Genomic DNA, 10,380 nt, shown 5'->3' with positions numbered 1-10,380 from the left:
ACACAGACTGACAGACACAAGGGACAACACAGTCCGCAGAAAACCATGAAAAGCTGGGCGATCTGGGCTGCACCCACGGAAACATGCGGAGGCCCAGAAATTCACGCGACGAAGGCAGCGTATCTAGCGGCCCATAACAGCCCAACAAATGCCAAGCCGTCGCTGTCGACTTTACTTCCCCACCCTCAACTCTTCTTTTCCCCTCTCCCTCCCCTCGCCGTCGCTGTCGTCGCCGTCCGTGCTAGCCATGGATCTAGGCGCTCCCGCCCGACGGCGCCTACCGATCCGCCTCTTGCTGGTGTCGCTCACCGTCCTCGTGGTCCTCACCGCGCGCTCCAGTGCCGAAGTCATCACCCTCACCGAAGAGACCTTCTCCGACAAGGTAACCCCCGCCGTGCACTTCTCTTGGTCTCTCTTCTCTCGCCTTACCTTCCTCCAGCCGCGGATACTTGGCACGGCTGTACCTTTTCTGTGTTGCGCTGATGGACGCAAGAATTAGCGGAGGCTACATACTAGACAGATCGCCATGCTTAGTCGTGTTCCAGATTTGGCAGCTGTATACCAATTGTTCAATGGTTTCACTTCGATGACTTCATAGTTGCTAAGTTGCCACTCGCCGTTATTAAACGGATGGATCATAGCTTTTGCAGTCCTGTTACCTGATATAGATAGTCCAGGAGTTCAAATCTATCATTTTAGTTACTACGTTCTCATGAGGATAGGGCTTACATCGTTACAGTCTGCACAATTTGTCGAACAAAAGCCAGAGAGTGCTACTGCGATCCGCTGTATGTTTGTATACTTGTTCCGGTCAATCAAGTTTGATTTTGAGATATTTCTCTCTTGTTTAGATAAAGGAGAAGGACACGGTGTGGTTTGTGCAATTCTGCGTCCCCTGGTGTAAACACTGGTAACGCATGCTTCTCACAGGGGATTAGATGGATGCTGGCTTATCATGTATAGATTTTTCTACTGCCACGAAGTTGATTCGTTAAGTGTATCGCGTCTGCAGCAAGAACCTTGGAACACTATGGGAGGACCTGGGAAAGGTTATGGAAGGTGCGGATGAAATTGAGATTGGGCAAGTTGACTGTGGTGTCAGCAAACCAGTATGCTCAAAGGTCGATATACACTCCTACCCAACATTCAAGGTGTTTTATGAAGGCGAAGAAGTAGTAAAATATAAAGGTATACATTGTTTCACCAGTTCACCATACTTTTTAGGCGAATGTTCCAACTGAAAACCATGTTTGTTCTTCTAGTTTTGGCCCACACCCCCTTATGAGCATCTATGGATTATACTCGGAGTGGGAGTGGGGTCTCAAAGTGTAAAGTAAATTTAATTTAAATTCGAATTTGATATTTAAACCATTTGTATATCAGACAAGTGCTCACTTTTGTGTACAATTTACTTCTAGATCAGTAGGTTGCCTCTTCTTCGAAGATTTTGCTAAATCCATTCACTAATTGTTGGAATGTGAACCCATAACCCTAACAAGGGTTGGGTGGTGTATTAATAGACTTGAGTACTGGGCCAGACCCATTACAGAGGGGCGAGACAGTAATTACATAGGGAAAAACCCCAAACCCTAAACGGCCAAACGGGTATTCTAACACCCCCCCGTAGTCACAACTCTATCCTGTACAGATGTTGAGACTGGAGCGAAAGTCTAAAAATACACTCGACGGTAACCCCTTGGTGAAGATGTCAGCGAATTGCAGTGTGGTGGGGACGCTGAGAACCCGAACGTCACCGGCAGCGACACGCTCGCGGACGAAGTGCAGGTCAATCTCCACGTGCTTCGTGCGCTGATGCTGCACGGGATTGGTGGAGAGGTAGACCGCGCTGACGTTGTCGCAGTAGACGAGGGTGGCGCGCTGAAGGGGACTGTGGAGCTCGTGGAGGAGTTGTCGTAGCCAGGAGGCCTCTGCCACGCCGTTGGCCACGGCGCGGTACTCGGCCTCAGCGTTGGAGCGAGAGACGACGGGCTGCCGTTTGGCGGCCCAAGAGACGAGGTTGGCGCCCAGGAACACGACGTAACCGGAGGTGGACCGGCGTGTGTCGGGACAGCCAGCCCAGTCAGCATCGGTGTAGACCACAAGCTCCGACGTCGGGGATGGTCGGAGTAGGAGGCCGTAGTCGAGGGAGCCGCGGAGGTAGCGCAGAATCCGCTTGAGCGCGGTGAGATGGGGCTCCCGCGGAGTGTGCATATGCAGGCACACTTGCTGGACGGCGTAAGCGATGTCGGGCCTGGAGAAGGTGAGGTACTGGAGCGCGCCGGTCAGGCTCCGGTAGGACGTCGCGTCGGCGACCGGAGGCCCGTCGTCCTCAGAGCTTCGCCTGGGTGTCGACAGGCGTGGAGCAAGGCTTGCAGTCAGACATGCCAGCCCGCTTCAGGATGTCGATGGCGTACTGGCGCTGGTGGAGGAAGAGACCCTGAGGCCGGCGCTCGGCGGTGATGCCGAGGAAGTGGTGTAGGGGCCCTAGGTCCTTCATGGCGAATTCCCGCTGAAGGGCGACGATCGTGCGGTGAAGAAGGTCGGCAGTGGATGCCGTGAGCACAATGTCGTCGACGTAGAGCAGGAGGTAGACGGTGTCGTTGCCGCGCCGGTAGATGAGCAGGGACGTGTCCGACTTGGCCTCGACGAAGCCGATGGAGGCCAGGTAGGAGGCGAAGCGACTGTACCATGCCCGTGGCGCTTGCTTGAGGCCGTACAGGGACCGGTTCAGCCGGCAGACCAGATCCGGACGGTCAGCGTCGACGAAGCCGGTGGGCTGGTTGCAGTAGACAGTCTCCGTCAGAGTGCCATGGAGGAAGGCATTCTTGACGTCGAGCTGGTGGATCGCCCAGTCGCGGGAGAGGGCGAGGGAGAGGACGGCGCGAACAGTGGCGAACTTGACGACGGGGCTGAAGGTCTCGTCGTAATCCACTTCGGGGCGCTGGGTGAAGCCCCGAAGGACCCAACGAGCCTTGTAGCGGTTGAGGGAGCCATCCGAGGTCAGCTTGTGGCGAAATAGCCACTTGCCGGTGACCACGTTGGTGCCTGGTGGACGCTGCACCAGGTCCCAGGTGTGGTTGGCCAAGAGGGCCGCGTACTCCTCCATAGCACGACGCCAATGTGGGTCGGCGAGGGCAGCGCGAACGGAGGAGGGCACAGGGGATGCGTCCGGAGGAGTGCAGGTCGTATCCGCTGCCAGGATCAGCCGGTCGACGGGGCGAAGAACGCCAGCGGCGCGCTGAGTCACCATCGGGTGGACGTGCCCGGGGTCGCGGTGGATGGCGACCGGGTGGTACACTGACGACTCGGAGCGGGCCGCCGGAACGTCGGGAGCGGCGGGTATGGCCGGCTCGCGGCGGTGAAAGACGACGGCGGGGTCGGCAAAGCGGGCCGTGCTCGTCGACGGGCCCGAGTCGGCAGGCGCCGAGGTGGCGGCATGGCTGCGACGGTGGTAGACGAGCGCGGGGTCGGCGAAGCGAGTCGGGGTCGACGAGGCCGCGCGTAGGGCTGGATATCGAGCCAGCTCGGCTCGGCTCGTTCGAGCTCGAGCTGGCTCGGCTCGGCTCGTTAAGGTAGCGAGCCACAGAGTCAGCTCGGCTCGGCTCGTTTACGAGCTCGAGCTGGCTCGTTTAGCTCGCGAGCCAGAGCAGAAAAAAATAATATATGTATAATAATCAATTTCTAGTTAATTTCAAACTAATTTAACAACAGAAAATAGTAATTATACTCATAGTTTCATAGACCACATCAATATAACACCAAATTAACACAACTCATCACTCATCAATTCACTATTCATACACATGTTCAGCAGTTTAACCCACACTTATATTCGCATAGACCAATTTCATACATAGACATAATTCATCAATCATTAGTTTAACTTATAGGTTATAGACACCACACATACATATAACATATTCATCAATTGTTACATATATGATATGTATATAGATTTGTTTTGCTGAAATGTGATAGCTCGTTTAGCTCGCGAGCTGGCTCATTAACAAACCGAGCTGGCTCGTTAACGAACCGAGCTAGGATGTCAGCTCAGCTCGTGAAAAAATTCAAACGAGCCGATCCGAGCCGAGCCGAGCTGGCCACGAACCGAGCGAGCCGACGAGCCGCGAGTATTTTGTCCAGCCCTAGCCGCGCGTGGCGCAGGCGTGATCGACGGGGCCGCGCGTGGCGCAGGCGGGGTCGTCGGGGCCGCGCAGGGCGCAGGCGTGATCGACGGGGCCGCGCGTGGCGCGGGAGTGGGCGCAAGCGGTGGCGTCGTGGTCGCACGAGGTACGGGTAACGGCGCAAGGCGGGGCGCCGGGGGTGGGAGGTGAACCGGATCAGACTCGAGGAGTGAGTCTAGATCGGTGGGTGGGGTGGAGCCTGCAAGGGGAAACACATCTTCGTCGAAGACGACGTGACGAGAGATGATGATGCGGTGGGAGGTGAGGTCCAGGCACCGATACCCCTTGTGGTCAGGGGAGTAGCCGAGGAAGAGGCATCGAGTGGAGCGAGGAGAAAGCTTGTTTGGGGCGGTAGCGGAAGTGTTAGGGTAGCAGGCACAGCCGAACACGCGCAGGTGGTTGTAGGAAGGGGTTGTGTCGTACAGGGCAAAGTGAGGTGTAGGGTGGCTCACCGCCTTCGAGGGAAGACGGTTGAGGAGATGCGTGGCAGTATGAAGGGCCTCTGCCCAGTAGGTGGCGGGGAGAGACGCCTGAAAGAGAAGGCAGCGGATCATGTTGGTGGTGGTGCGAATCATGCGCTCGGCCCTGCCGTTCTGAGCAGAGGTGTAGGGACACGAGAGACGCAACTGGACGCCGTGAGTGAGGAAGAAAGAACGGGAGGCGTTGTTGTCGAACTCGCGGCCATTGTCGCACTGCAGGGCACGGACCGGGCGCCGAAACTGGGTGGATACCCAGGCGAAGAAGTGAGTGAGGGTGGTAAACGTGTCGGACTTCAGCCGAAGGGGGAAAGTCCAAAGGAAATGGGAGTAGTCGTCCAGAATGACCAGGTAGTATTTGTAGCCGGAGAGGCTAAGGACAGGAGACGTCCAGAGATCACAGTGGACAAGATCAAAGGCCTGAACAGCCCTAGACGTGGAAGTGGAAAAAGGAAGACGAGAGTGACGACCGAGCTGACAAGCATGATAGAGGCGCTCAGAAGAGCCCCGAGTATAGGATATGTCTGAGTGGTCGGCAAGCTGGGACATGACGTCAGGTCCAGGGTGCCCGAGGCGACGGTGCCAAATGGCGGAGGAGGTGGTGGTAGTAGCAAGAGCATGTGATGTGGTGGTAGTAGTAAGTACAGGAGATGAGGCTACTCTGGTGTGGGGAGTGGAGGGCAAGTGAAGAGAATAGAAGGGGCCGGAGCTGTCACAGCGAGCGAGCACAGCATGTGTGGGAAGGTGGCGTATGGTGAGGCCCCAGGGGTCAAACTCCATAGAGCACTGGTTGTCACTAGTGAAGCGATGAACCGAGAGGAGGGGATGAGTCAGTCCGGGAGCAACAAGGACGTCGTTAAGGTAGAATGGTCCTGGAAGAACCGATGTACCTACTGAGGTGACCGGGAGGGTGGAACCGTTGTAGGCGACGATGGAGGTAGGATGTGAGGGGTGGCGTGGATGGGAGTGGAGTAACGAATTAGTGGTGGGGGTAGTGTGGAAGGAGGCCTCGGAGTCAACTACCCAATCGGTGGTGGTTCGGGGAGGTGAAAGTGGCGAAGGTACGGTGTGAGCGGAGAGGGCCAAAGAAGGTGCCCCGACAGAGGCACTAGGAAGGGAGGGAGATGGCACGGGTTCAACCGCTAGGGAGGCGATCGCAGCACATGGGAAGACAAGCGGTCCAGGCACGTGACGGCCCGCCTGAGGGTGGACCTCGACGCAGTCCTGAAGAATAGGGTTCCAGACTGGATCGAAGGACACGAACATGCCCCGGATGAGTTGGCCGTCGTGGAGGACACACACAGTCACGAGAGCGGCGGGCGAGGTAAAGCTCATGATGAGCGGTGCAGGAGGGTCGAAGCACTGCTGGGGCCAGGGCGCGGTCAGCCGACGCAGGGAGGCGCGGACTGGACAGCCGGGCGCGGAACAGCCGGGGCGGCTGGGTGCTCGGCGTCGGGACAGTAGGGGCGCTGCACAGCGCAGGACAGCAGGGGCGCGGGTCCTCCGGGTGTCGAGCTCGGTCCTCGGCGCGGTGTCGGTGTCGAACGCGCAGGGGCAGGGCGCGGGTGGGGCTTCGGTCGGTCGGCGCGGCGGCTCTGCTGGCACCCGGGCGCGACGGTCGTCGGGGACACGCGGGCGTCGCGGCGCAGTAGGGCCCAGGCGCTCGGGTCCGGCCTGCTCGACGTCGCCTTCCTGGCGCGCGTGGGCACGGGCAGCGCGCGGAAGAGCGCTGGTGCGGCGGCAGCGCAGGGCGCTGGTCGCAGAGTCGGGCGAGAGGAGCGGCCGTCGGGTCCTTGGCGCGGGTCGCAGGGGCGCGGCTCCGGGCGCGACGCGACAGCGGCAGCCCTGGCGGCGCTCGGCGGTGGGGAAGGCGGACCGTCGCGGCGGCGCGAGCTGAGCGGCGTCGGGAGCGGCAGCCCTGGCGGCGGCGACTCGGGTGGAGCAGGCTGCGGGGGCGCGGCTCCGGGCGCGACGCGATAGCGGCAGCCCTGGCGGCGCTCGGCGGTGGGGAAGGAGGGAGAAGAAGAGCCGGCGGCGGAAGGGAGAGGGGCCGGCGGCGGGAGAGGTGCCGACGGCTGTAGGCCGGCGGCTGGGAAAGCGGCTGGTCGGCTGGGGGCTGGCGGCTGAAAAAAAAGACCCTAAACCTAGCCCTCTGATACCATGTTGGAATGTGAACCCATAACCCTAACAAGGGTTGGGTGGTGTATTAATAGACTTGAGTACTGGGCCATGCCCATTACAGAGGGGCGAGACAGTAATTACATAGGGAAAAACCCCAAACCCTAAACGGGTATTCTAACACTAATCATGGTGCAGGTACGGTTAGGTTTAATATCAGAGGTAATATCAATGCGTAATTGAATGATGAGAAGAACATGTCATATTTAATAAATCAGTAAATTACCACTTATTGGCCATGGTTATTACTATCAAAATCAATGTTACTTTTGTTGTTGAACTCTTTATAGCCATTGTATGCTATGGTACTGTATTGGTGGAGTTGCTTACAAGCTGCCTATGTAGCTACTTTCTAATGAATTCATATACTTTGCAGTTTGATCGTGCCTCCAGAGCTGATTATATGCAATAATAGTCATTTTGCACTGACATTCATCACATACATTCATGCATCTGCTAGATTATATTTTGCACTGACACTCAAATTTACCACTTACATTCATGCATCTGCTATATAGCTTACACTTAACGTACATGCCACAAATTTTTAGCCATTTTTGTTTTAGAACAATTGTATGCTTTGTAACTGCCAATTGTCTATATACTACATATTCTTTGTTTCTCCCTACTTTTGTTTCCACTTGGTCTTTGTATCTTTATGCCTGTTACAATGCTTTTGCATGTGGACACATTCCTTTTTCGTTTGGTTTTCTGCTTCATTTGACAGTATTCTCTACTGACACCAACGTGAAACTGGATGCACCCATGCTACTGCAGGACCTAGGGATGTGGAATCGCTGAAGAACTTCGTGTTGAATGAAGCTGAGAAAGCAGGCGAGGCAAAGCTTGAAGCTGATTGAGGCAGGGGAGTTTCAGCAAGCATGTGGCGAGTGGCGTAGACAAGGAACAATGCTTTGCAACATTGTCTTCTATCCTGTCATTTACAAAGCCAGTTTACAGGAAAGAAATGACCTTATGAGCTCGTATCAGAGTATTCCTCTTCCAAAGTAACTCCGAATCAGTTCATAGAAGCTGTACTCCATTCCATAGTTTTTATCACATTGACAAACTCTCCGAATCAGTTAATAGAAGCTGTACTCCATTCCACACATTGACAAACTGAAGTAACGATTGGAACGCAACCATACAAAGGCCTGTTTATGTCACTTGCGCAGTTGCGCGTCTTGCAACGATACATATAGACCTGTTCATGTTACTTGCGCATCACCCAACGCTTTAGCTGTGGGTTCAATGTAAGGAGTTGTTTGGTTCGGTTGTTTTGGTCCGTTATCGATTTACAGCGTGACCGGAGCACGTTGATTGCTGTTTGTTTCGGCCGCGATGTAATCTATTCACGTGTTACAGCGCTTCAGACCAGCGATCCCGCCAGTCTCGCGCCGCTATCCAATACGCGCCTGCGCGGCCGCCGCATCTCTCCCTCCTGCTCGAGCGAACTGAACAAACGACGCTTTTCTTTACACCGTAACAACTAGCACCGTGATTTGTTTCCATTTAGGGCCCGTTCGTTTCTATAGGAATACACCAAAAATTATTCATGTTGATCAAAACTTATACAAATTAGAGAAGCAATATAGGTAGGAACAATTTCAGTCTTCCATTCCGTGTCAACCGAACGGGCCAGGAGTGGCGAATATAGTCAAAAATATTGTTGGGGTCATTAAAAAAACTTTACTACATAATATAGATTTTCATAAATTTAAACGTGTTTTGGTAAAAGATTTATAATGTAACACTCCGGACTTCAAGGAACAAAGCCGGGTGTATCTCATACATGCGTCAAAAAGACAACACATATAATAATAGAGTGTATAGAGATAAATGTCATAATAAAATTAGAGTAGTTATTACATAGCGGAAGTCTTACAAAATAAAAGATAAATATAACAGGATCTAAAATCCATCATTGGTGCTAGAAAGTCAACTGGGAGACGACGACCTAGATCTCTCACGAACACAGCACAACACCTACCATGTGTCTCATCCAGTGGTACCTGTTCTTGACCTGTGGGGGGTGTGAGACAGCAAGAGTGAGCTCACACATGTTCATCGCTCAACAAGTTGTGGGGAATAATGTGACATGAACTCACCAAAGGTGGGAGCTCATGAAGTGTAAGGCTTACCAAAGAGAATGGTTAAAGCTGAGCATTGCTTTTAAAGTTGGTCAAAATTTTATTAGCAATTACTAGATGTAAGTAAATATCAAACCATAATAAATAATAATAGAACAAAATTAATAACAAATCCCATGCAATGCATATAACAAATTGAGTTTAAGTTCCATAAATTAATCATGCGAGAGTTCTGAACTGCTCATGACCGTGAGCTCGGCTAGTATACCAGTTTTTACACTCTGCAGAGGTTGTACCCTTTACCCACAAGTCGAGTTTCCCATGTCGCCGGGGTTAGCTAGACCCTTAGACACTACCAAGGTGGATGACTAGGGATCCACTACGAGGCCTTTACAAAGTTACACTAGCTTCTGAAAACCCGCTACAGTTTATGGGAAGAGCACTTGCAAGAATCCCTCGTCTGACCGCCATCGCAGCAAAATCAACCTGAGAACCTCCTTGCATGCAACTCCCCTACTGCCCTTGCCCCTTTTGGGTAAGGTAGTCTTCCACTAGTGTAACGTCCTGAATTTGGGAGTAGAATTTTTTCTTCTTTTCTCTCACCAAATTCGGGTGTTACTCTCTTTTCTCTTCCCGTTTCGCCTCCTTCTTCCCAATTTCAAAACCAGTATAGCGACAGGTGTCCGTGTCGTGTATAAACAAAACCTAAGTGTCATGGGTGTTGCATCATGCCGAAGCGCATTTCTTTGTCTGATGTCGCGTGTTCGTCTCGTTCCGTTTCGGATTTCGGTTCGCGATTTAACTCCGTTTAATGGTCGTGCGTGTCGTGGGTTTCGATCCGCGATGTGGCCCAGCCCAGCCCAGCCCGGTTCGGCCCGCACGCCCCTAGCGCCCCTGCCCACCCCCCTGCGCGCGCCCCCTTCCCCAGATCCGTTTGGCTCATTTGATTTCTCCCGCGCAGTAACCTCCCTCCCCTTCTTCCCCCCTCTCTCTCTCCCTGTGGTGCTCTAGGGTTTAGAGTCGAGATCACCGGAATTTGGATCCCCGGAGGTGAGTTTTTTCCCTCCCCTTCCCTTCTCTCTCTCTCTCCCTCCCCCTCATCTTCTCTTCCCTGCGTGCGCCCTCCCTTTCTTCCCTGTGCGCGCGCGCCCCTGCCCCTCCCGCAGCGGCGTGGCCCCGCCCCCCTGCTCCCTCCCCCGTGGCGGCGCTCGCCCCTGCCCGCCCCGGCGCGGCGGCCTGCGGCCCCGGCGCGGCCCGCCCCTGCTCCCCTCCCTGGCGCGACCCCGCCCCGACCCCCCTGTGCGGCGGCGCTCGCACCTCCCTCCCCGCGGCGGCGCGGCGCGACCCCGCCCCTGCCCCTCCCGCGGCGGCGCGGCCCCGCCCCCCTGCTCCCTCCCCCATGGCGGCCCTACCCCCGACGGCGGTCCCCGGCCCCGGCATGGCCCGCCCGCC

The 10,380-nt window shown here is 55.0% G+C and overlaps 1 protein-coding gene across 1 annotated transcript; it reads left to right on the top strand.

The window, feature by feature from the left end:
• Positions 1-215: 215 nt before the first annotated feature.
• LOC606415 (uncharacterized) lies at positions 216-7,980 on the top strand. The gene is made up of 4 exons (NM_001112290.1): positions 216-382; positions 852-910; positions 1,013-1,188; positions 7,616-7,980. Exons 1-4 carry the CDS (start codon positions 248-250, stop codon positions 7,696-7,698), a joined length of 453 nt encoding a protein of 150 aa, NP_001105760.1. The 5' UTR covers positions 216-247; the 3' UTR covers positions 7,699-7,980.
• Positions 7,981-10,380: the final 2,400 nt, after the last annotated feature.

Source organism: Zea mays, chromosome 1 (genome assembly GCF_902167145.1).
Source record: "Zea mays cultivar B73 chromosome 1, Zm-B73-REFERENCE-NAM-5.0, whole genome shotgun sequence".
NCBI classification, from domain to species: domain Eukaryota; kingdom Viridiplantae; phylum Streptophyta; class Magnoliopsida; order Poales; family Poaceae; genus Zea; species Zea mays.
This window is presented reverse-complemented; position numbering and strand designations above follow the sequence as displayed.

What these genes read in the sequence shown, in the direction of transcription:
- LOC606415 (NM_001112290.1), top strand. Translation starts at nt 248, where the DNA reads ATGGATCTAGGCGCTCCCGCCCGACGGCGCCTACCGATCCGCCTCTTG. An exon ending in AAGAGACCTTCTCCGACAAG is followed by an intron (nt 383 to 851) that starts GTAACCCCCGCC and finishes TCTCTTGTTTAG; the next exon opens with ATAAAGGAGAAGGACACGGT. An exon ending in GTCCCCTGGTGTAAACACTG is followed by an intron (nt 911 to 1,012) that starts GTAACGCATGCT and finishes TCGCGTCTGCAG; the next exon opens with CAAGAACCTTGGAACACTAT.